The following is a 27,011-nucleotide window of genomic DNA, read 5'->3' on the forward strand; positions in this document are numbered from 1 at the left end:
AGACGTAGAAGGAATAACGCATTCCTCTCCTCTCTTTCTGATAACGCTTAAAATCCAATAAGAACATATCATATATGTTTAATTAAATTCCATGCTTAGAAATTTCCTTGTTTTACCTGCTAGAGAGAACAATTCGAAAATATGAATAGGAGTTGCTGCGTACTTTTCATATTTCCTTCTAATATTTATTGATTTGTATAACTCAATAAAAGTTTGCTACATACGTCCGAAATATTCATTTAATTAGACTTTATGCTATAATGAAATTACTTTTCATTAACTATTGTGGTTACGAACTTTAAGTAAAGAGTGGCTCGTGCTAATAGTAACCAAACTAAAAAAGTGATTGGAAACAATATAAAAATAAAATTAATCCCCATTTTTCCAAAATTATAAAATTGATTAAGTTTAAAGATACCCATAAAAAAAATATTAATGCAAGTAACTTTGAATTCTCAACAGGAGCAAAACTCCCCCAAAATGTTACCTGACCTTGATGAAATTTACAGCATTAAATTCTGGATTATCCACAACACCCATACATAATTGTCAAGGTCTGGACTACGATATTTTATATTTATTTCTACATTTTGCTGGGGGGTTTTCGCCAGGGGTTATCATATTGAATCAATGGTCTTAAAAATTATGGCAGAGGGCTCATCCAAAGGGAAATGCTGAATCCTAAATTATTAAGAGCTGATAGGGCTCAGGGATTAGCTATGGCCCCTCCCACTCTTTATCCCCCAGGCCCGCTGAGACCAAACATGGTATAGCGTCAAGTTACTCATTGTAGTAAAAAAGATCAGGATATAAAATATACGTTTAAGGAGGTGTTGCAACCATTACAGCCTTCAGGACACGGACCCGATGTTATTTAGGATTAATTAAAAAAACTTTTTCCACAAAATAAGTTTTTCAAAGAAAAGTAAAGAACTCCATTAAACAAAAAATGAGCAAAACTAAAATCAAATAATCTACCAAGCGTGAAACTACCACAAATCAACATTGATAAATAAATGAAACCCAAAACAAACAGAAATTACAATAATTAACCGCGTCAAACTCAAAACGAGAAGAAATTAACATAAGTTGGGCGCAAAACCCCTATGACTTCCCAAGGCCTGAACAAAATTTGCACTTTACTGAAAAAATACAAATGAAAGTGCATTGTCAGTTTAATATACATATACTGATATTTAGTAATCAAAATGTTAATATTATTTGATTTATTGAGGTTAATAAAGTAAAAACATTTATATTTTTTCAGTAAAGTGCAATTTTTGTTCTGGCCTTGGTAAGGCATAGGGGTTTTGAGCCCAACTTATGTTAATTTCTGCTCGTTTTGAGTTTGACTCGGTTAATTTTCTAAGACAACGCTTTCAATAAAAAACTTTATATGCCCCCAGGGCATAACTTAAAACCTTTGCCCTGAGGGATGTTGGGGGAGTTTCCTCCTCAAAAATATATTTTCTATCTGGAAATCAACTACGCTGAACAATATGGCTGTCTCAAAATTTTGATTGGATGTGTTGGGGGGAATGAAGGGCGAGGGGGGGGGGCTAGTTGCACTCAAATCACTTTCGACTATTAAAAAGGGTACTAGCCCTTTGAATTTCCAATCGAATGAGCCTGTTTTGAAGTTTCTACGACAACGCCTCCTACAAAAACCTTATCTGCCCCCAGGGCATAACTGAAAATCCGTGCCCAGATGGTATCTGGGCAGTGTCCATCTCAAAAACAAACTTTCTATCTGGAAATAAACTCCCCGGGACAAAATGGCTATCTACAAATTTTGATTAGATTTGTTTGGGGGAATGATGGGCGTGGGGGGGGACGGCGATGTACCCTCCAATCTCTTTTGTAAGTGAAAACAGGCACTAGTCGTTCGAATTTCCCATCGAAGGAGCCTTTTTTTAAGTTTCTACGACTACGCCTCCTAAGAAAATATAATACGTCCCTAAAGCATAACTTGAAATCAATTCCCGAAGAGTTGCCGGAGAGGGTCATTCTTAAAAAGATATGTTCTAAATCGAAATCGACTAAGTTGACCAAAATGACTTTATTAAAATTAGGCTTGGAGGTTTCCTGGGGAACGATGGGCGTGGGGGGGGGCTAGTTGCCCTCCAATCACTTTCGAATATTAAAAAGGGCACTAGAACTCTCAGTTTTAATCGAATGAGCCCCTTTTGAAGTTTATACGACGACCCCTTCCATATGAAGTGCACAGCTCTAAAGGAAAAAAAAATAAATAGTACATTGTGCCAAAATCGTTCTAAAAACATTCTAAAAAGTTATAAAAATAAAAACATTTATATTTTTTTCAGTAAAGTACAAATTTTGTTCTGGCCTTGGGAAGGCATAGGGGTTTTGCGCCCAACTTATGTTAATTTCTGCTCGTAATCCGCTTATAATCCTTGCCCTGAGGGTTGTGGGGGAGTTTCTTCCTCAAAAATATATTTCTATCGGGAAATCTACTACGTTGAACAAAATGGCTATTTCAAAATTCTGATTGGATATTTTTGGGGGAAGGATGGGCGTGGGGGGGGGCTAGTTGCCCTCCAATCACTTTCGACTATTAAAAAGGGCACTAGAACTCTCAGTTTTAGTCGAATGAGCTGCTTTTGAAGTTTCTACGACGACCCCTTCCATATGAAGTGCCCAACTCTAAAGGGAAAAGATAATAATAAATAATATTTTGACCCAACATCGTTGTTATATGCCACCAGGGCACAACTTAAAACACTCCTCCCGACAGCTGTGGGTGATTTTACCCCTCAAAGTGTCCTCCAAGAAATTTTTTATCTGGAAATCCACTACACTGAACAAAATGGCCATCTCAAAATTTTTATTGGATGTGTTTGGGGGGAATGATGGGCGAGGGGGGGGGGGGGCTAGTTGCCCTCCAATCACTTTCGACCATTAAAAAATGCACTAGCCCTTTGAATTTCCAATCGAATGAGCCTTTTTTGAAGTTTCTACGACAACGCCTTCTATAAAAACCTTATATTCCCCCAGGGCATAACTTAAAACCCTTGCCCCTAAGGTTGTGGGGGAGTGTCCGCCACAAAAAGATATTTTCTATTTGGAAATCAACTACGCTGAACAAAATGGCTATATCCAAATTTTGATTGGATGTATTTGAGGGAATGATCGGCTTGGGGGGGGGCTTAGTTGCCCTCCAATCACGTTTAACTATTTAAAATGACACAAGCCCTTTGAAGTTCCAATCGAATGAGCCTTTTTTGAAGTTGCTAAGACAACGCCTTCCATATAAACCTTCTATGCCCTCAGGGCATAACTTAAAACACATGCCCTGAGGGGTATTGAGGAGTGTCCTCCTCAAAAAGATATTTTCTATCTGGAAATTAACTATGCTGAACAAAATGGCTATCTCAAAATTTTTCTTGGATGTGTTTCGGGGAATGATGCGCGTGGGGGGGGGGGTTAGTTGCCCTCCAATTACTTTCGACTATTAAAAAGGGCACTAGCCACTCCAATTTCCAATCGAATCAATCCTTTTCGAAGTTTCTACGACAACTCATTCGATACGAAGTGCCTGGGCATGGAGAGAAAAAAAAAAAAAAAAAAAAAAAAAACAAACAACACATTATGCCCACATCGTTCTTTAATTAGGCAGCGCTAGCGCGCTGCCTATGATTCATGGGTTTCAAAAATCTCCGCAGAAAAGTAGATTTGTTATTATTGTTTAATTCAGGATCTCATGGATATTTTGATCAAGTATATTTTAAGCTCTTTAAATAAATGTTTTGCGAAAACATCTCCTAATTATTCAAATGACTGTTTTCAGATGGAAAAGCTCAATAATGAACATTGTTAAAGTGACAAAATATTGAGCCTTGGAAATGTGGATCAGACATAAGTTTTATCTGAAACAAGCTTAGAATCCCAGTTACCTGGCTTTTTTTTTATCCAAACGGATAATCTATGCAAAAATACTCTAGGCCCTAGACCTAATTGAGGTTCGCTTGGTTTGAATAAGAAGACTAGGGAGACTGACCTTATTTTTTACTTTTACGTTATCGTAAACCCGTTAACTCTTTGTTTTAGGATATTTAGAAATAATTCTGGTTTGTTTCCTCGTATTACATCACTGGTTGAAGTAGAAAGTTGTTTACACGAGAATCATAAAATTGGCATCGAAACTGTATCTAAACGACAAGGAGTAAGATTGTGTATGCAATTTACTTTTTGTCCAAAGAATCAGAGATGAGTCGCTAAGCTAGGCTATGTGTGTTACACAGAGCTTTTGTATTATTTTATCTGTATAATATCTTCCCTCTGTTTGATGTTCGTCTATTTTTGTTGCTTGTTTATTCTCTGTTTTCATATTTCTTTGCCTTTTGATCGCGTTAAAAAATATTGAACTAAATTCAGTTGAATAAGCCTTTAAATACAACAGAAAATCTACAATATTTAATAGTGTCCTTAATTCGCTTCCAAAGAAATGAAGAAACCCAATTGGTGAAAGGCCATAACCCCTTATCAAATTCTGACAATTTAATTTAAATAAAGAAAAATTTTGAGCAAGTAGCACTGACACAACAATACATTCTTCGATATTAGGAACCCTTCTTCCACGAGAATTGAGTTAGACCCCCGATGAAGTTTAATCCGGACATATTTCCCATGACATATTTGGAACATGTCACTTAAGTATAAAAATAGCTTAGCCAACTTCATCTGCTTTTAGACCTAATTTCATCTTTGGAGACGATTCCAAAGAGAATAATAAGGGATGGGGGGATGTGCCCCTTTTTGTTCTGGACTCGCTGAAATATTTATATGCGTATTACTTAAATGTTGTGTTTAATCCTCCGAATTTAATGAAGACAGTCTCATCAGTTGGGCGGAGACAGAAATAATGTTTAAGTGGTACTGATGAATTTGACTCCCCCATCGGTATTTGTTACCGCTCCAGCCCTGTAATCAGTGTAGTTTTGACCATTTGAGGGCAACGTGCCCAAAGAACCACCCCCTGGATCCGCCCCTGTATCCTCGGAATATTTCTACCAAGAAGCACACAAGGGAGTAAATCTGCATCCTTCTTACGATTTTCTGAACAAATCAACTGAGCAACAATCAGTTTTCGAGCAGCAATTTAATGATTAGGAACCAAATAGCAGTTGAGGTTGGGGAAGCAGCCCCAAAAATCTACTAGTCAACCGCTTCATAGCCACTTCTTCATTAACCTGTTGAGGATTCCTGTCGAAGGCCTGTTTTTACTATGGTTGGGCTTTAGCATTAGCTGCAAAAAAGTAAAGAGCAATCCGCGGTCCATAGTAGCCGAAATAAAAGAAACGGTTTTTCAAGGAAACTGACTAGTGACACAAATTTTCCAAGTAAGCACTGTCTTGGAAATAGTAAGTTTCATTCAGATTAAACTGAGCAGTAATTTGTAATTGCGGAAAAGGAATCTTTGGGAACTTTTAAAAGGAGCTTGAAATATCTTCGAAAAATGGGAAAATCAAAAGTGCACAACTGGAGCCTGTCGTTTTCGACAACCCTAAGCTGGGGGGTTTACAGTCCCTCACCTTGAACAACAAAGAAAATCCCATTTTGTTGTGCAGCACTAATGTTTCCCCCTTTTCTCGTTTTCCTCCACGGGTGATCATTTCAGACCAGTGATCGTAGGAAGTCGGGAGGGGCTTATTGGAATGGACATTAAAATACACAGTGTCTTGTTATGTATCCTCTGCGTCTTTTTTCCTAGATGTAATTTTACCGAACCAAAGTCATAGATGATCAAGAAAGGGCAAATTGCAATGGAAATTTAAAGTTCTAGCGCCTTCTTTAAGTCTTGAAAAAAAAATTGATCAACAAAAAGGCTGTATTCTTCCACAAAACGACAATTTTGGAAAAACATGACCAAAATGCTAGTGAATGGAGACTCTGAGATAGCCAATCGATCGAAAATTAATCTAATTAATATAATAATATATAATAATATAATAATAATACACAATAATATAATAATAATATAACCTAATTTAATATAAACCGTATATTAAATCCATTCCTTCCCTAAATCCCCCCTAAAAAAAATCAGTTTTCTTTTGTGGGTTTTCATACACTTTGTTTTCCCATGTGTGCCCCAGGCAATACTCCTTATCTTGGGCTTCAGTCTTCTAATGTATCTACCTCCAACGGTTCCCCCTCCAAAGGGCACTGAATTGTGTTGTATTTTGACAAACTTTGCATTCTTTCATATTTATGAGTTGCGCATATTTTAGTATTAACATGTACAAAGATGTGAGGGTTGGGGGAGGTGGGATGTTAGATGGTAAAGGCCCATAAAGAGATTACCAAGAAATAAAAATTTCGTTTAATTCGCCTTTCGTTGCTCTGTCTAAATAGAATAATCGTATCAGTTGTAAATGTTGACGGCGAAGTCTGAAAACATAAACTTCCATGATAAAATGAGTGAAAGCCAAGGTAAACATTGCTTTCTGGAAAAACTTTTTTCATTTCAAAGAAAGAAGATGAGCTAGGTGAATGGAACTTTTAGAAATTTCTAGGAATTTATATTTTAACTAATTCTTGAAAGTTTTGCTCACCTTCTTGTACTACTTTCTTTAAAATATAGAAGAAACTTTGTGTGAAAATCCATTGCTTACATAAGCGATAACTGCTGTACGCTCAGAGACGGAATCTTTTCCTCTTTCGCTGTTTTTATTAACTTTGCCCGTTTTGTGCCACTTTTACAGATCCCTCGGCCATGTTTGACTGAATAGCTGATTTAATTAAATCCTTCCAAAAGGAGTTTTGTGAATAATTAACTCCGACTTCAAAATACGGCTTTGTGCCCATTGCCTGTGAAAGTTGTTGTTTGAAAAAAATGCATGTTACATTATGGTTAAAAAAACAAAAATTTCCGTTCATAAGTTTCAATTTCGCTCATTAATTCCTTCTTAACATTTTTGGTTTTAAATTAATCATTTACTAAAACCTGATCATTTACTAAAACCTTCTTGAGTTCAGCTATTGGATAAAGAGGTTAGGCTGTCAATACTTAGACAAATGAAAGCATTAAGTTTGAGAAACTTGTTAGCCACGTTCAGCCCCGACAAGACATTCACATTCAATGGTCATTTTGCGTAACGTTAGAAAGATGGAGTTATGGTGACGACTGATCAGGTGTGTTTCAACCTGAAGTGGTGCATCATGAATGTTATTGTCAAATATGACGGGCCAAGGAACAATACCCTCATGATGAGCTTAGGGTTGATGAATTGAACTCGAGTACGATTTGTGATGGCGCCTCCTTTCCCCTCTTCTGACCAAAGGGATCACAACCCAAAATTTTAGACACAGACTTTCTTAGCCAAGTTAAGCCCAAGCTAGGTATGCTCGTTGAATGGCCCTTTTGCATAGTCTTAGAAGGATGGAGTTATGGTTGCGACTGACCAGGTATGGTTCAGGCTGAAGCGGTGCATCATGAGTATATTCACCTGAAGATCAAATCAATAAAAGATGAGCTTACAATGAAAATGATTGACGTGTTAAGGAAAAATGCCCTAATGTTGCGTTTAGGGTTCATAAATTAAGCGCTTTTTGTCCACGTTAAACCCCAGCTAGGGATGCTCATTAAATCGTCCTTAGTCTTAAAAAGATGGAGTTATGGTTGTGACCAACCAGGCATGATTCAAGCTGAAGAGAATGGTGTATCATAAGTGCTATAGCCAAAGGTTATAGCAATAAAAGATGAAGGTAGGGTTGTGACCACCCAGATGGAATTCAAGCTGAAGTGGGGTATGTGTGCCATGATTGTTATAACCAAAGGTGATAATGATAAAGGACCAAGGTATGGTTGTGATCAAACGATACAATACCCACTGGTTGTATGTCGCTTTTGAAGAATATATGGGTAGTATTTAATTGTTAAGTGATGCATGTCATGCACGACATGCTTTTTCAATTTTTTATGGTTCTGATGTGCTCTGTTTGAAACCGGTTTGTTTGATATTTCTAGACTAAATTTTATGCGATAATTATTGAATATTCTACTAGATTACAATTATATTGAGACACCTGAGATGATTTCCATTTCCACTAGGCAGAATTGTTGAGTTCCGTCTCACAGTGTTGCTTTGTCGTATTGACAAGCTCGAACTCGAACTACCAAGAATTGTCAAACAAAGGAAGGGCACCAGTGGCGGTAGTTCTAAGCCTGGGCAAGGGGGGTAGCTGCCCTCCCCCCAGTTTTTCTGACACCTGACAATAAATTCATATGATTTTATGTTTTCACATTCCTACGTTATGCCTTGTCCTCCCCCAGACTTTGAGGCCTAAAACCGGTACAGAGCTTCAGGAGTCAATTATCGTTCATGATAATTATTTATTTAGTAATCATTTTAATGATAAATCATTATCAGTAAATCATGATCAATGATCGATAAATCCTTTGAATGATTTATTTAATGATAATCATCAATTATACAATCATTCCTTGTAAAATGGACAATAGCCACCTATATAAAAATGGTGTTTTTTTTACTTTATTCTTCCCTGCCAATGAAGCAGATTTCTTTAAAAAAAAATTCTTATCCAATTTTACCTTAACAGCAAAAAGCACACACTGGAAAACATGATATGTTTTAATTAGTTACATGAATCTGGAGTCAAATGCTCAGAGATATACTTCCGCCTTCCCCCTCATCTCCTTTTTTCTGAAAATCCTGTTGACGCCCTGGTGGCTTAAAACCTATCCTGCAACTTTTTGCCTACTTTTTTATTCTTTTGCCTTCCACCACCTCTCTTTTCTTTCTCAAAATCACTGGATTTTCATGTGGCTCCAATCCCAACTTGCCACTTTTTACCAAGAAAGTATTTGATATTAACTCAAAATTCAATAAAAAAATGATATAATTTAATTGTTAAAAGATTTTAGAAACGAACGTTCAGAGATATACTTCCGCATTTCCCCTCTCTTCTTTCTGAAAAATTCTGTGAACGCCCTGGTGGCTCAAAACCTATCTTGCCAATTTTTTCTAAGAAAGTATTTGAATTTAAACGGAATTCTGTAAAAAATATGTTTCAGTACATCTGAAAAAAATTAAAATAAAATCTTTACATATCATTCTTCAGTCTGATGATAGTGGCTGGAACCGTGATGAGGGGGGTCAACGGGGATTTTGTTGGAGTGTTGTTGCTGCGAAGTGTAGCTGGCGTTTCTAATCTTTGTCGAGAATAAGGGCTTTCTGTCATCCGATACAAACATCGAAGGACACCTTTTCTGATGCCAAATGACCCACATCACGCCACGCGTGGCACGACTCCACATAGCACATGTCTCCGAGTGTACACCGTTTTTAAAATGAATAGCCCCTCGGCTTAGAATGCTTGTTATTAAAATTTGGCAACGAATAGAAATGAAATTTTAACAATTGAGAAGATAAGAAAATATGTTTACGCAGTTGGTTATTTATAGTTTTAAGTCATGATAAGAGTATAAATATATACTTGAATTACTTGTTTATTATCTGCATGAAGAAAAATCGTGATTTTTTGAAGTTTCTATATCATGATCTTTGTTTTTCCTTTCATTATTGATCTTTGCATTCTGAAGAAGTAGCCATGCAAGACAGTAGCCTACCAATATATTTGACATCTGTACAGGGTTGCCACCCGATGAAAAAACACTAGATTTTAGTGATTTTTTGGTTGATTTAGTGATTTTTTGGTTGATTTAGTGATTTTCTTTAATAATCTATTGATTTATATGCTGATTTGGTGATTTTTTTGCTTAGGCAATATAAATAATCACTAGATGGCAACATTGCATCTGTAACCGCTCTCATCTGTAGCATTCATAGAAGAAGAACTGATAAATATGGATGCTCACAAATGATAAATATGTGTGTAAGCTGATAAATATAATACATACTGATAAGTATGTATGGGTATAAAACTAGGCGAGTTATGGAAAGCGTGAGGATTTGTAGGCAAAAACGCAACGATATTCAGACTGAGAGGGAGGGGCACGAAGCCCACCCCACCGCGCAATAACCCTGTGTGGGGAGGGGTGTCCTTAAATGTAACATGTTCTGGTGATAAATCCAGAGATTATACATATATTCTGTAAGTAGTTTTTTTTCTCTGGATTTCCGATAAAATTTGGTCGCTTCACCAAATATTTTTTAGATGAGAAAGCACTAATTATATGGATAACCCAAGGAATTTAAGAATAAACAGTAAAAACAAATAAGATCCAAGGAAAGAGAGGGGCACATGCCCCCTTTGGTCACAAAAATATCGCACAATAGAACAAAGATGTTAGAAATAACGCGTTTCAAGGCCTAAATCCTGATTTTTGAAGTTTGTTCCGCGCTATAGTTTTTTCCTAGAAGATGCTCCTTGGACGTTCCCAGGAGGAAGCCCTTACTCAAAAGTAATTACCTCTGCAGGGATTCCCGTGTTCAAGTTTAAGCGTTCTGGTGATAAATAACGAAAAAAAGTAAAACACTGAAGTTCACATTTTTACAACTATCTCTCTATATTAAAAGTAAGCTCAGGAAGTCCCTGTAGATTCGTGAAAGTCTTCCGACTTTGGAAGATATAAAAGATAGTGACTAAAGTGCAGTCAAAAATTACTATGATTCCATGAATTACAATGTAATGGAAGGTTAATCCTACAAAATCCACTTTTCCTGAATTAGAAATTCCAAAATCTTTCAAAAAAAGCTCAAATTTTACTTTATTAAGGTAACTCTTGCTACAAATTTAAGGCAATTGATGTTTTAAATTCAGACTAATTTGTATAAAATGTGCTTTTCTATGTCTAAAACATGTGCTTTCTATTTCTTGTTACGAACAATTTTATTTTAAGGCAGTTGGTGTTTTAGATTCGTACTAATTTGTAAAAAATGTGCTTTCTTTTTCACGTTACGAATGTTTTGATTTTAAGGCAGTTGATATTTTAATTTTAATCTAAATTAAAAAACCTATGCTCTCTATCACTCGTTACGAATATTTTGATTTTAAGGCAGTGATGCTTTAAATTCAATCTACTTTGTTAAACATAGGCTTTCTATTTCTCGGTACGAATATATTGATTTTAAGGCAGTTGATATTTTAAGTGCAATCTAATTTGTAAAACATGTACTTTCTAATTATCGTTACAAATATTTTGATTTTCACTACAACTCCGAATTCGGTTGGAGATTCTAGAACGTAATGCAGGTTCAAGTTTGTTTACGATTCATGCATGGACAAAAACAAAAAAACATGGAAATCAACATTGCTCCAGTTTGCTCCATTGCTCCAAGAAGGGGGAAAGAGGGGAGAAAAAAAATCCAACAATAAAAAACACAGTGCTTTGTATTTCGAATGTTAAAAGTTCACTGCAATTTGAAGCCCTAGCCTTTGTTCAATAAACTAATCTGGCTCCGCCTGCTTTAAGATTTTATTCAATCAAGCTTTAAATACCGAAATACCAAAACAGCCAAATTTGTGTGACATGAGCATGCTGCTTATCACCAAACCGACAACGCTGATGCTACCTTCTCAAATCTCTGTGCGCGACTTACAGGTTTCATATTTATCACTACTTCAACTATAATGAAGATTGCTTCCATATTAGGTTTTACTTTGGTATCAGTTAAATTACTATTTGGGGGGGAGTGGCATCTAGGAAAGATGGTGTCGACAAGAAAGGGCAGGGAGTTTCAGCCGTCCTGCCCCCAAAAGTAAAAATATTTCACCACTAGAAAAAAAAAGTTTTTTTGGCTTAAAACTTTTCTTCTAACATTATACCCTCTGGAAAGATGCTTATAGACTTTGCCCCTCTTCTTAGAGTCATTTTGGAAACCCATGGCCAAGTACTTTTTTTCTGACTGGAGGGTGCTATAAACACACTATTGTTTGTTATATTAATAGGTATTTTCCCCGTATTTGGGGCGAAAAATTTTAGAAGATGGCTCTCTTGATCCTTCCCCAATGGTATGGGGAAGCCTGTTTTTCTGTTTTGCTTTATATCTATGAAGTCTAAAACTGATTTCGCCTGTTTTGCTTTAAATTTAGCCTGTTTTGCTTTATATCTATGAAGTCTAAAACTGAATTTATTGCAAACAAATTTAGCCTGATTTGCTGTTTTGCTTTATATCTATAAAGTCTAAAACTGAATTTATTGCAAATACGAATAAAGTATATGTTGTATTTCGTTGGGGGAGGGGTTATATTGGTTTTTTGGAAATCAAACATTTACATATCACTTTCGTTTTTTAATAATCTGTATTGTATAATTCTATGGATGAGCTGAATTTACACATTTCTTTTAACATTATATTATGTTATTTTACGACACCGTTAATAGGATTCATTGAAGGTTGTGCTATCTTGGAGACCTCTATTTTATGTTTTGGAGACCTCTCACTTGAAGGTTGTGCTATTTTGGAGACCTCTATTTTATATTATGGAGACCTTTCTTTAGAGGCCTCTCACTCGAAGGTTGTGCTATTTTGGATACCTCTTTTTGGAAACCTCTCACTTGAAAGTTGTGCTATTTCGGAGACCTTTCTTATATATTTCAGAGACCTTTAAAAATTATGGAGACCTCTTTTTGGAGACATCTCACTTGAAGGTTGTGCTATTTTGGAGACCTCTCTTATAAATGCTAATACCTGATGTTGATTTTTTTAACCGCCAAATTTAAGTCAAGGTTTGCAGTATTCTTTTTTTGTTATCAATTAGGTTTCTATCCAACATTATGAGGTTAGTGTCCTGATTATCAGATTATTTTTAACGCTAATTTATCCGCATTTAACCTCGACCTGTCTAGATAATTTAAATAGAATTGAGATTTAATACGTTTAAACCCTGTTTGCTATTTGTTTGGATTGTGGTTTTTGAAAGAAATAAAACAATGTACGGAAATTACCTTGATTAAAGCTTGCTAAATTATTTTGAAATTAATACTTTGTGAACTCAAATGTGGAGCTACTTACACGGAATAAGGTTAATATTAAGGGGCTATCTGCTCACTGTCACTGAGAGTGCCAATTTTTCTGCCACATGGAACACACTTCCGCCAGTTTTATTTCTGGCACTGGGCAGAACTGACACCATAATAGTCACATTTTACGAATATAAAACTTTTCTGTATATAAGATTAGGAGCTAATTTCTTTTTTATGGAAAGAAGCTGTTTCAAAACAGACTAAAACGGACAAATTATTTCGCCGAGTAAAATTTATTTCCGCATAAAAATTCATGTTAAATTGCTTCCAAGATTGCAGATAGTGTCACTGGCTAGTCTCTGACATGCTTACGAATAACCTATTTTATCATTCACGTACAGCGTGTTACCTATTAAAAACGCCCACTTCTGACTGACTCCAAAGACACGATTATTTTTTGCACACTTGCACAGAAGAGCTAGGGGAGTAGGGAAGAGTTCCTCTTATATATGTCTGAAGAGAAGTCTTCCCCTGGAAGAACAAAAACTAATGGCCTAAATATACATATTTTTTTAGTTTTTGTTTTCTTCTGATTAACATTATACTGCTTATGGCACTAATAGTTTTGAATTCCTGTTAGAAATTGGTTTTTAGTCTATGTTTTTATATTTTTTAGATCTTAGGATAGAGACTGCTTCCTATTTCTGCGTGGATAAAAACAGGTTTGCTTTAATGTTATTGGCTTGATTTTTATGACGTAGCTTCATAAGCCGATCGTATTACTCCTTAAGCGTATCTTTTATGACGTAGCTATGACGATTTTTATAACGCAGCTTCATAAGCCGATCGTATTACTCCTTAAGCGTATCTTTTATGACGTAGCTATGGCGATTTTAATGACGTAGCTTCATAATCCGATCGTATTACTCCTTAAGCGTATCGTTTATGACGTAGCTATGACGATTTTTATGACGTAGCTTCATAAGCCAATCGTATTACTCCTTAAGCGTATCTAAGATAGGGAAGACAAATAACCCCACCTTCTTAAAACCTGATTCTTCCTCCTGTGTGGAAACTACTTGCCCGTATAAATAACGGTACGTGTATTTCCTCCTCTTATGCTCTTCTCTGTAAAATTTTGAGCCTGCAGAAAGAACAGAAGTTTTTGAGTCGAACAATTTTGAAAGTGGTCCCCCCCCCCCCCGTTTCTCGATGTTGTTAGTCTTCAAGGTTACATCGGGTTTTTAGTCTTATTTTTTATACTTTCTTTTTCGGTTCTGAGAATAGAGCTTGACCTTCAGTTTGAAATGCTTGCCATTTATTTTGGTAATACTGGCCGTATCACGTTATTCTTCGCTTAGAAGTCTGTTGCTTTTTTTTCTCTGACTTGTCTTATTTTTCATGATCAGCCGGTTCGTTCTTAAAAATTATTATACTTCTTAGTTTTGTCGATAAAAAGGAAAAAAGAAATAATAATTATAAAACTGTGGATAGTTGCGAACACTCCGAGTACTGAATTTAGACATTAAACAAATAGTCAACAGACACTATTACCAGTTCGCGAAAATGTAGCAGGGAAGAATTTTTTTTCAGTTTTTTTTCGATTTTTCACTGAAAATTCCAAAAACAATTATTTTTTTAAGTCTGAAAGGGGGCAATTGACCCATACCCTTAATTGGCACCTTCTGATCATTGGCAGAGGATTCTAATTCAAAATAAACACCTAAATCTAATTAAAATCCCTTGTCATCCTGGATATTTCATTATTCATAGAATTTAATTCAAAAATAAGACAATTAGAAGTTATAAATTAGCTGCTCTTAAACAAATCGAATACCGGTTCTGTACACCACGAATAACCCTCTTTAGTTCGCTATACCACATGTATACTTCATTGTTAGTCCGGTGTTGAAATAGAGGGATAGATGTCATGTTCAAGATTGACAGGGTCTGTGTCATATTTTCTTGCAATGGAGCTCTCATTTTAGGTGTAAGCATCTGAATTTTGTGTATTTGACGTATACCATCCATGTAAACACTTTGGAATAGGACCGGGCGTGACAAATACAGTTCTGCTTATCTCAGTCCACGTTTTCGCATCTAATATAAGTAGGCCGACTTTATTTGTTTCCCCTCGGGCAAAGATTAAACTCGATAATATAACTCCATCATCTTCATCAATAGCGTCAGGACGAGGAACAAAAACGGGTTCTGACGGGAAAATATCTTTTTCGCACCATGTCTTATAATTTTTCTCATTGATATCAACTTTTATCAAAGTACCTGGGTTGTCCATATCAACGTCAGATGAAATAGCATAAAAGTATCGATATTTTTTTGAGTTGTATGCATCATAGTGAATTCGTGGTGTTTCACAGCCAATGTCCGCAATTATTTCTGGATTAATATAAATTTCTTTACCATTTCGATACCAAGAGGCTATGCTGTGGCTGTACGAAAGGGTATTTAAATTTCCTGGTTTATTGTTAGAGGGATTAATTGGAATTACAAATCTTTTAGGTCTTCCACGAAAGAGCTTAGCATAATCTTCATCTGATTGGCCGTTCTTCAATGCTTCAATGTACATACACTCCAACATTCTGGGATTCTTATAACAGCATATATCAATAACAATATGTCCATCTTCTTCATATGCATTGATCGTATGTAAGAAGAAAAAGGTCTCAGTTGAATATTTTATTGGTATCTCTTGTCCCGTCGCCCTGGAAATCACTCTGAAAATTGTACTTTCATCTTCATTAAAAACAAGAGCATCTACCAAAGGTCGTCCTTTCATTACATTCCGGAAGACCTGAGCTAATGGTGCAGCTAGTGGCTGCTCAACAAGAATGAAGTAGTTGTCAGTTACAGAAAAGCTGTGCATATACGATGGCTGGGTCTTCCATCGACAAGGCACTTTTACAATTATCTCGCCGCGTCTGAACGGCGACTTCTCCTTTAAATCAGTAACTTGCTTCTCAGATACTTGTCTTTTTGTGTTTTCATTCGAATCTGTTGAAATGAAGCTCCTATCAGATAAACTCGGTGAGACAGACCTTGTTGCCTCTTCTCCGTCACTTACTCCTGAAGTGGAATCAGTCTCATAAGCTGAGAGTTCGGTGTCACAGCTATCGTAATCAACCTTGGATCTAGAATTTAATGTGTCTTCTTCTTTTTTTCTTGGAATTTTTAGGATTGAGTAGCCCGGACCTGTCAGGTCAATTTGTTGCCCCAGGTGAAATACAGTTCCATCTGGCATTACCTGGGGGTGGGAGGAGTGGGACGTGAAACCTACGTCATTATATAAGTTTGCTCTTCCGATAGTTTTCAAGGTAACAGGATCGAATTGGAAAGCAAACGGAGTCTCAGCAAAAGCAAACAACTCATTTCCAATAGGATAAACACTGATCATTGGGTTGTCAGAAAATACCTCATCAAGCTCTGTAAACAGCGATGACACTTTATGAAAGATTGTTTTACACGGATCTAACGCAGCAGGTGTTGCGAACTCATTGATGGTCACTCGTTGTTGTGAGGAATTTCTGAGATAAGATTTGGACTTTGTTAGCTGGTTTTGGTAGGTAACGCATCCGTTTCGTAGCCCAAATCTATGCAGGAGGCCAGCACCATCAAAGATGTGATTTACAGTCTGATTTTCATACTCAATATACCCCGGGCCGTTGCGATATAGGGAGCCTCGTAGCCATGTTGGAACTTCACCTGAAATAAGCTTTAGATTAAATTAAAGTAAATGAAAATTTATTTAGATCAGATTGGAATTAGATTAGTTAGAAATTATTCAACTCAAAAAATTCTTAAAGTTCTTCCAACCATATAATCATAGTGTGCTTGTGTAAAATTCTGCTATGGTTTCTACCCGGTAATTTACTTGTTTATCACTAGTAGCTCGCTGGGAACTTACTTGTTGTTTGCCTCTTTTTTCCAAATTTGCTTCTTTTTTAGCCAACCGATTCGATCGCTTTGATTTTCATTCTTTCCTTAAAATCGTCTTTATAGGTAACATATCCTAACATTTCGTATAAGAATAATAAACTTTAGTAATTTTTTTGTATATTTAATAATGAAGTTTTAGTTTTCATTTTATAACGTTAAATCTATTTTCATTAATTTATAACGACAAAATTCAAATTAACTGAAAAAAAGAAAAAGTTAAAATGTCAAATTTATGATATACTGATATTTAAAGAAACACCTAGTTTAATCCTTTTAAATTTAATATACGGAACATTTTTAACCAACGGAGTTCACTAATCAATTCAGTCAATTCAAATCTGTGACCCTGGGACGGGGTTGTTGCTAGCCAAGACGTTTGAGGGGGGGGGGATTTTACTGACTGGCTGGTCATTTTTACCGACTGTTTTTTCATCAATTCTTAGCATAATGTCTGTTTCGAATACGATACGTAAATCACTGCACAAGTCGGTAAAACCGCTGCATTTACCTACCAAGACTGACATTTCGGTATATGTCATGTCGCTATTTCCATGATCTTTATTTAAACAAATGGAAAATAATGTTTAAGTATGATCATTTTCGAGCAATCACAATTCGCTTTCTCTTTATAAATATCCCTGAATGGTCCATAACGATGATGGCTGGGAATTAAAGCCTAGCTACTATCTCAGGAACAAAACAGGTGAACTTAAATTGTCTAAAATTGCCGGGAAAGTAGCTGTCGGGCTTTAGTTTTTTGTCGTTTATTCGGATTTCTTTTCCAAATCATGGGAGCTAACCCCTGGGCTTCCCTCCATACCCCCCCCCCCCCCGAATCGAAAAAAAAACTTATAAACGATATTTTATTCCAAAAATCATGGGAACTGACCACTAGCTCTCCCTCTATGTCCCCCTCCCCCCCCCCCAAAAAAACCCAACAAAACAACAAAAACAACTTATTACAATTATTTTATTCCAAAAATCAGGGGAGCTAATCAGTGGCCCTCCCTCCATGGCCCTCGCCCCTCCCCCTAAAAAAACAACTTACTAACGATATTTTATTCCAAAAAGCATGAGAGCTAACACCTGGCTCTATGAAAATATCTTTCATAAACAAATTTATGAAAGATATTTTATTCCAAAAAACAATGGAGCTGATCCTCGAGCCTCCCTCCATGGCCCAAATGTCTCGGCAAGGCCTTAGCCGGGGGGGGGGGGCTGGTTTCAAATTATGGCAAGACTGCCCATTCGATTCTAAACAGTTTTGCCATACATACTAAAAAAGTTTATAATGGAGGAGAAAGGGCGGTGAATTAAGGTACCACATCGCCTTAATACAATGGAGGTGTTATAATAACATACATTTAACATACAGTTACACTTTTGTTGAAATAATTGAGATGAATCTTTCTTGGCCACAAGCAAGCTTGCTGAAAGAGCAGTAAAAATGAGTAAATGAATAGGGGACATGTACCACAAATTGGGCCTGAAAAAATTTAGTACAAAGAATTAGTAGAATTTAGTAGATTTCTTTAGTACTAAAGAAATTTAGTACTAATTTAGTAGAAAGGCATATGAAATTATTTCTGTCTCTCCCAACAACCTTGGATGTAATTAATATTGAAAGAACAATAAGCACTGCAAAAAAATAAAGCTTGATAGGTGAAAAAAAGGATTTTTTTTTGCTTTGCCAAACTGATACCCCCTCCTCATCCCTTTAGTTGAAAAAGAAAAAGAGACTCTGATTTCAAGATCTTTTCCGTCATTTATATTTTAAAATAGCCTCATGGTTATACCTTTTTTTCAACAAGCTTTATCAAAAACTTGAAACTGAATATGCATTAGATCGCTAAATATGAAGATAAACCCTTATTAAAAAAAAGAGAAAATTATGAAGTGTCGAACACTTCATAATACCACTATCAGTGAAAGCGATTCACTTTTTTGAAAGATTAAATTAAAACAAACAATTTTATTTTAACTGAAAGTAAGGAGCGACATTAAAACTTTAAACGAACAAAAATTATTCCGTATATTAAAGGGGCTGTCCACTCCTCAACGCCTCGCTCTTTACGCTATAGTTTTTATTGTTTTAAAAAATATTGTTGTGAGAAAGAGTCAAACTTTAGAGTAAAGAGCGAGGTGTTGAGGAGAGGACAGCCCCTTTCATATACGGAATAACTTCTGTTCGTTTTAGGTTTTACTGTCGCTGCTTACTTTCAATTAAAAAAAACTGTTTTTTTAATTTAATTTTTGAATGTTTTTGAACTAATGCATGTTTTGATTTTGCCTCACCGTACATGAATAATTAAAACAAAATTTTTATATTAATTTTACTTTTATTTGGTTAAATGGCTTTCTCGAAAGTTGTTTAATTTTATTTACGAACGTTTTTATTAGTAATAAATATACGTAACTTACGAATTAACTTACGTGACGAACTTTTATATTCATATATTTTTAACACGTATATTAGGGGGTTCGCCCCTAGTCACTACCTCGCTCTTTACGCTAAATTTCGAATTTTGTTCCAATTCTTTGAAAATGACCTCTTAATCACAAAGGCCGTTAATTAGAATAAATAGCTCTTATGAAAGTACACAAAATCTTTGGCTTAAAGAGCGAGGTATTGACTAGGGGCCGAACCAATCATATATGCAATAATTTCTGTTCGTTTTGAGTTTTGATGTTGCTCCTTACTTTCAGGTGAAAAACTTATTTTCATTTATTTATTTTGTGATCGTTTTTTTTTTGTATAATGCTGAAAAATCTGGCGCCCCCTTCATAGCAATGTCCCTTCCCCCATGAAAACGTCCTCCATGGAAAGATCCTCCCTCATAACCACCTCCCCCCCCCACTACCAGGAAAAATTCCCCCTGAAAACGTCTGTATACATCTCAATAACCAATACTATAGGTTAACATTGGGTAAAGTTCATAACTTTCAGCCCTCCTCCTGGGGACTTTGGGGGATTAAGTCATCCTCAAAGACATAGTTATTATATTTTCGACCATCCTGAACAAAATGGCTATCTCAAAATTTGTGATCGGGTGACTTTGGGAAAAAATGAGCATGGGATGAGGCCTAGTTGCCCTCCATTTTTTTGGTCACCAAAAAAGGGCACTAGAACTTTTAATTTCCGCTCGAATGAGCCCTCCCACGATATTCTAGGACCACTGGGTTGATACGATCACCCCTGGGGAAAAAAACAAAAAATAAAAAAAAAACAAATAAACTCGCATCCGTGATCTTTTTTCTGCCAAAAATACAAAATTCCACATTATTGTAGATAGGAGCTTGAAACCTCTACAGTATGGTTCTCTGATACGCTGAATCTTATAGTGTGATTTTCATTAAGGTTCCTATAACTCTTAGGTGGTGTTTTCCCCTTTTTTCGTAAAGCAGGCAAAGTTTCTCAGGCGCGTGACTTCTGATGGGTAAGATTAAACTTGATGAAAGTGATATATTTGAAATCAGCATAAAAATCTGATTCTTTTGATCTATCTATTGGTATCAAAATTTCTTTTTTTAGAATTTCGTTTACCATTGAGCCGGGTCGCTCCTTACTTACAGTTCGTTACCACGAACTGTTTGATCGTATATTGAAAGTGAGGGGTTCCCCCTACGGAAAAACTTTTGCTTAGAAACAGAAAAATTGCAATCTAAAATGCACTTTTGTTCGATTTTCAATGAAGCTCGTTTATAAGTTTGAACAATTTTTAATTTTTAGAGTTATAATGCAAAGTGGAAATAAAAACGCTATTATTTTTTTCATTTAAGTGTGAATGACAAGAGGCTTTTGGAATGTTTGACACTTGGTAACACCCCGTCTATTTTTTGGCTATCTATGTTCATTATGAGCTATTCATTGTTATTTCTTTTCATATAAGATTTCATTTACTTATTTATAGTAACGTCTGTTCATTTTAGGTTTCATTTTCATTAGGTTTCACGTCTGTTTATTTCAGGTCTCATATAAGCTAATTTATTTTCGTTTTAAGCATTAAATTCGCTCTTTACCTTTCATGGAGAGGCTTCGTGTTTTTTTTTAAGATTTAATTTTAGCTAAAGGTATTTGTCTACTTGAATCCATCCTGATTAAGAAAATGCGCAGATTCTTTGTTTTAAACAAGTTTTTAATTACAATATTGAGGGGTTGTCTATTCACCCCCACCGGGTGTACATCTTTAATGTCTTTCACGGAGTATAAAACTCCGCCTCAGTTCAAACACCGTAGACTCTGGCTTAAGTACAAGCGGAAACTATCCATTTTTGGTGACAGGAATGAATTATACCCAACTTCCCAAAATATAAAGTAATTTTAACCAATCCGGTGGGAGACCCACACTTTTCAAAATATAAAGTCATTTTAAGCGATCCGGCCTGAGACCCGCATTTCCTAATTAACTGTGGGGCTTGAAACCCCTACTTTTTCACAATGAGCTGAAGTTGGTGGCATAGAAAAAATGCCACGGTGCCACTGACCTCTTTCTCAGACCCTTTGGAGAAATTCTGCACATGCACACAGCCATTTACGCAGGGGGGGTGCAATGGACAAACATTAGGAATATCATTTTTTTTTGGGACTCTCCCCTAACTTCCCTGTAGCATACCATTTTGTTCTTTTGACGGATTTATCCCGATCTCTGTCACAGTTAAGCAATGGAGATTTTCAAATATTACGAAATATTTCGATTCCCGTCACATAATACGTATATGCTCATATAATAGTTTAAGTTTTTTCGGGTTGTTTCGGGGGACAGTAAGACAAATTGATGAGTTTTTTACGAAGTGGCAAAAGGGCGTTTGTGCAGACACTCACAAAAATCGGATCAGTTAACTCATTTCATTATTCTTATTAGAATACTGATCTGGCTAAATACCGGTTTTTTTATTGGCTAAATGCCATAATTGGTTGGCCAAATATTTAGGACTACACATGAAGTACTAATGTTTTTGGAAACTCAAGCAGACTCAATAATGTTAATGAATTATTTTACTACTAGTAATGGTTTATTAATACTAGTACTATTAGTATCATTTGTATTTTATCAATAATATCACCATCACATGTTGTATTTATACTTGTTATTTCTATTAGGAATTTATTTTACTCATCAGTTTATTAATTTTTGAAGTACCTGTATCAGCTTCGTCAATCAAATTTTTCAGTTTATATGAGCAATAGTTCATGTGATAACCTGTATAGAGTTAAAAGGGATGAGAGCACCTCTCAGGAACAATATAATATCGCCCTTGAAATCTCGCCCTTGAAAAATGTTGTTCTGAAAAATCCGTTTTGATGATTATGATCCATCTACCAAGGAATCATTTTAGGGGGCTCGGTTTTTTCAGGGGTTTGTATTATTTTAAAAGCAGTGGTCTAATATTTTTGGTTACGGCCTGTGAAATATCAAAATATTATCTTTGAATCTCGGGGATTATACGCTTACCTGAGGTTGATCCAACAATTGGAGTATTCACTTCATGAGTACATGATCTCAGCCAAATATAAAGATCACAATTAGGGTATAAATGGTCCTCATTTGACAAATACGGCTTTGTTGATAGATTAATCTTTGTTGCACTTTTCGTACGATTTTTATCTGCTTCACTTAGCCTTCTTTGCATTTTTCACAATAGAGCTTAGGATACAAAGGACCTTTGACAATGCGTTTAGAACGTGACTACACACGTATGAGAAGAAACGTGCCAATTAGTACGAGGTATTCACACCGTACTGATTCTTCACGTAGCTCTCTAATACTGAAGAAGAAATCGGAAAGCCAGGACTCTTTATGAACTTTGAGATAGTTGACGCATGGTACTTTTAAAGGAAGTCACATGCTTATTGAGTAACAGTAGGACACTTAGAGGACAATAAGGCATACTCTTAAGACATTGTTGATTCATGGGCGTGTGCAGAAATCGTGTACAGTTCATCTCGTTGGTTTTGACAGATCAGGAGGGGGGGGGTAACTTTGAAAAGTTTTAAAAAATGGGACTTGTATGGAAATAATATGAAATAACAGGGAAAATGGTAATCATCATAAAATTTAGGGGGACTGTCTCAAAGGCACATCTGATTAAGCTCCGTATTTGAATGATTAATTTAAGAAATAAGAGGAAATGTAATGATTACAAAATGTAATATAAAGGGACTGATAGGGGCAGTTTTAAATAGTTCTGAGATATACAGGTTTTGAATCAGGTCGTACGCAATAATTTATTTTAGTGGGGTCCCGAAATTTGGAGGGGGATTTGAAACAATATGAATTACTCGGAGAGCAAAGAATATTACTCGGAAAATCGTAAAAATATCGATATTCAGGGGAATATCGTCACTCTGTCTCTTTGCCTGATCCCGATTGTCAGTTCAAATATTAACAAAAGAGAAAACGGGATACGAAGATGTAGAGGCTATATTTAGCTACATCAAGCTACATTTAGCTACATCAAGCTACATTTAGCTACATATCAAGCTACAGACAATTTAGGTGTTAAAAAATACAATGGGGCCTTTCCTCCTCAGAAAGCCTCCTCGTAATAGCCCTCAATAAAATGAAAAAGAAACAAAATGATGGGCTCACCATGCATTTATTATTATCAATGATAGGTTTTTCAATCAATTATGGTTTGCTTAAAAAAGTCTCGTGAACCAAACGAAAGAATTTATACAAAAGCTATATGGAATTTTTAACTTGAAGCTTATGAAGTATTGACAAAAAAATTTCAAGGTGTAAATTTAGAACTTGCGACCTTTTGGCAAGGCACTGTCGATGCAAAAGTTGGAATCATTTTGATTTTCCTGTTTACACTGAAAAACATTTTTAGTGTTTTTATAGATAGGTAGCAAAAAAGGCTTTTGTGTTTTGTCTATTTTCACTAAATTAAATTTAGTTGCTTGTTTTTACCCCTCCCACCTCCCCAAAAAAATTGTTTATCAAGTTTTCTTTTAGCTACTAATTCGATTCTGAAAGCAGTGCTTAGTCTCTAGATGCCTTGACGGTGAATAAATAAAATAATAAATAAATAGGTGAATAATAAATAATAAAATGGCAAAGAATAGATAATAATAATTGGGTGAATAATATACAAATAAGAAGAAAAAGAAGAATTTTGTGTCTTCTAGATTTCAAACAACTAACATTTATTACACCTGGCTATTACAATAAGTAGGTTTTGTCACTCCCTAAGATAAATTAATCGTAAGCAACCTAAATTACTGGACAATCCATATTCAGACTTCTCCTTAAAAAATACATTTGATTGAAAACATTACTGTATTAGAATTGATCAAAGTGTGAAGCCTGCAACTTATTTACCCTTCTCTACAAAAAGATTGCCTTGAAAATTGAAGATTGCTGTGACTTAGCATCTTAATGGAGAATTCTCAGATTTTGTCCAGTTGAGACTACTTATTTTGAAATATAAAATTCAAAAGTTAAAAATTCTCTCCTCTATATCATTATTTTACTTTTCTTCTGTAACAATATTGACTATTCATGAATTAGCCTTGTTCCCTATCCTAGCAGACAGCTGGAAGAAAAAAAATAAACATAAAAAAATTATACAAAATAAAGAAGGTCAATTCAATTTTTACCTTGATGGGTACCCGCAACATTGGCATTTCCACCCTCTGCCAGATAGCATGATCACGCCCATGATGTTACTTCTGTAACTTATTTTGTTTTAGCTCGACTCATAAACAACAGTATTTAGACACATCACCTTGCAAGATTGGAAGAGAGCCTAAGTCCATATCTTTGTACAGCACAATTTAGCATCCTGAATATTACTCCATAATTATCACTTTTATTACTTTCTGATTATTTACTTTGCTGTAGGATAGGAAAACCAGTCATTTGAGCAAAGATGTGTATAAAAAATATATGGTTGGGGGAGGGCACCGACGAAACTAGTCGGTGCCAAAGATGATATTTTTGTCCCTTTAATTAGTGGGACTTATGACCTACTGGAGGAGGACGCGTGCCATGAAATCCATCCTCTGAATCCGCCTCTGTTTTCGTAACCATTAACATCCAGCTAAGTGTACAAGGGTATAATTCACCTTTTTTTCTAGATGCTTCAAAGCAGGAGACGTAAGAGTTAATGAGCATATTGAGATGGCAGCACTTCATACAATTTTTGTCCGTGAGCACAATCGCCTAGCCGTTGAACTTGGAAGACTAAACCCTCATTGGGGTGACGAAACTATTTTTCAGGAGGTCAGACGAATCATTGGGGCTGAAATGCAGCACATAACTTACACAGAATTTTTACCAATTGTGGTGGGACAGGTAATTATGAATTACAAATTAAGAGCTTATTGGTCGTATTAATTCTAAAGGTGCTATATCCAATGCATTTTTTGGTTTTCATTTTCGTTACAGAGATACAAAGATGTATTATGTCCTCCAAAAATACGTTATTTCCTATTTGTATTATCCCTTTTGCTTTTATGCTGTGAAACATATTGTTTCTCCAAAACTCGTTATCTTCTTTCTATTCCGACATCCATTTTTGTTCTATAGCTGCTTATAAACATGAAAAAACTTGAAAATAAGTTTGATAAAATGTTTTATGTATGAAAAAATTACTTCTTCTTATTCTTCTTTCTTCTTTTTCTTCTTCTTCTTCTTCCTTTTCTTTATCATCTTCTTGTCCATGAAAATGAAATTTTAAAAAGTTTTGATACCACCGTTTTTCTATGTACGTATGTAATGCCTAAAAACCTCCCTTGTTCATAACACTAACAGGCTATTAATTTTTATTGTAGTTGACTTTTCTGACGTAAAATTTTTGTTTTGTAACTTAGAAACTGGTGGAAAACAGCTTAACGACAAAAGAAAATATTAAGCAAAAAAAATCTTTTAGTGTCATGAAATTAGAATCATTTCCTTAGTTTAAGCTTAACTTGGCTTTTTCAATCCACGTTTATGATCGCCAATCCACGACAATTGGGGAAGGGGGTATTTTTCAAAATTAGGTGGGAGACAATTTTGATCTTATCCGGTTTTATTTCTTATTGAAAATACTAAAAACAGTATTTTTCAAAGGAAAATACCAAAAGAAAAGGATTTTTCCAAAACTAAGGGGGAGGCAAACGACCCCTGCCCCCGAATAGATCCCCTGGGGTTTGACTTAATAATAAAAATAAACTGAAGTAGAAGGCACTAGACCTCATTTCCCTAACAGGAAGTGCTGATCTCTATTTCATGGCCCTTGAACCTATTGTAATAATATCTAAAATAATTCACAGCTTACTTGATCCAGTTACTTGATTTTGATCTCTGAAATTACTCGACTTTCGTGCAATTTCATACTATTTAACTCTTCACAAAAATGATCTTGTCTGTTTTCTAGGGAATCATGGATAAATATGGATTAGACCCAGAGCCATCTGGCTACTTCACTGGCTATGACATTAACATAAATGCTGGTATAGCCAACAGTGTTGCCAGTGCAGCTCTCCGATTTGTTATGTCACTTATGCCAAAAAAGCTAGGAATGTATAAGGTAATTGAATTTCATTTGAGATTTAGATCGTTTCTGTTTGTACTACAGATTCAGGATTAATGTAATAGAAACAAGCTACAAAATTTTGGCCTATGCTGCAGGTAAATTATGCTATTTTTCCTAACAGCAGGTCAATAATATACGAACGATTAAATGCACTAACAAAAAAAGGAGCATAAGAGTTCATGAAACGATTGGTGCGACATCTCAATGGTTCGATTTTATTCTTGCCTCGGGTAGGCAGCGCTTTGTACAAGGAGGAAGCAAAAACTAGTGATGTTTCTGGCTCATGAACAGTGAGTGTCCAAACTGGAAGATTAGCTCGTTTCTCCTCTCACAGAGAGAGGAGCATTTTAGCGACGCGAGAGTGGACACATAGGGCACATATCTGTACCGAGTATCATTTTTTACACCATGTTTATGCACAGTTTCGATTCCATTACTGAAATATTCTGTGTTGTATACTTGAGAGCCCGGGCATGAGTACTCTGATAATGGTCACTCATAGCACAGATTTTTCAATCTGAATTGCATTGTTACCAAATCTGGATTCTAATCTTGGTGACTTATGGCTGATAAAGCTCTAGGCCCCTCTCTATGAGAGCTAACTTCAAATGGACCCACA

The 27,011-nt window shown here is 35.7% G+C and overlaps 2 protein-coding genes across 2 annotated transcripts in view; one reads left to right on the forward strand and one right to left on the reverse strand.

The window, feature by feature from the left end:
- The window catches only part of LOC148949134 (uncharacterized), a 203,270-nt gene that overhangs the window by 107,706 nt on the left and 68,553 nt on the right, over positions 1–27,011 (forward strand). The window contains exons 8-9 of the mRNA XM_089093196.1: positions 24,951–25,167; positions 26,234–26,386. Of these exons, the coding sequence (XP_088949322.1) occupies positions 24,951–25,167; positions 26,234–26,386 (370 nt within the window). The remainder of the gene's footprint in view (positions 1–24,950; positions 25,168–26,233; positions 26,387–27,011) is intronic.
- LOC148949136 (carotenoid isomerooxygenase-like) lies at positions 14,678–22,596 on the reverse strand. Its single transcript, XM_089093197.1, has 2 exons — positions 22,321–22,596; positions 14,678–16,633 (listed from the first exon to the last, which is right to left on the reverse strand). The coding sequence occupies exons 1-2, from the start codon at positions 22,496–22,498 to the stop codon at positions 14,898–14,900; spliced, it is 1,914 nt and encodes a 637-aa protein (XP_088949323.1). The 5' UTR covers positions 22,499–22,596; the 3' UTR covers positions 14,678–14,897.

This window comes from Artemia sp. Qi Xiang Cuo, chromosome 8 (genome assembly GCF_049724085.1).
Source record: "Artemia sp. Qi Xiang Cuo chromosome 8, ASM4972408v1, whole genome shotgun sequence".
NCBI classification, from domain to species: domain Eukaryota; kingdom Metazoa; phylum Arthropoda; class Branchiopoda; order Anostraca; family Artemiidae; genus Artemia; species Artemia sp. Qi Xiang Cuo.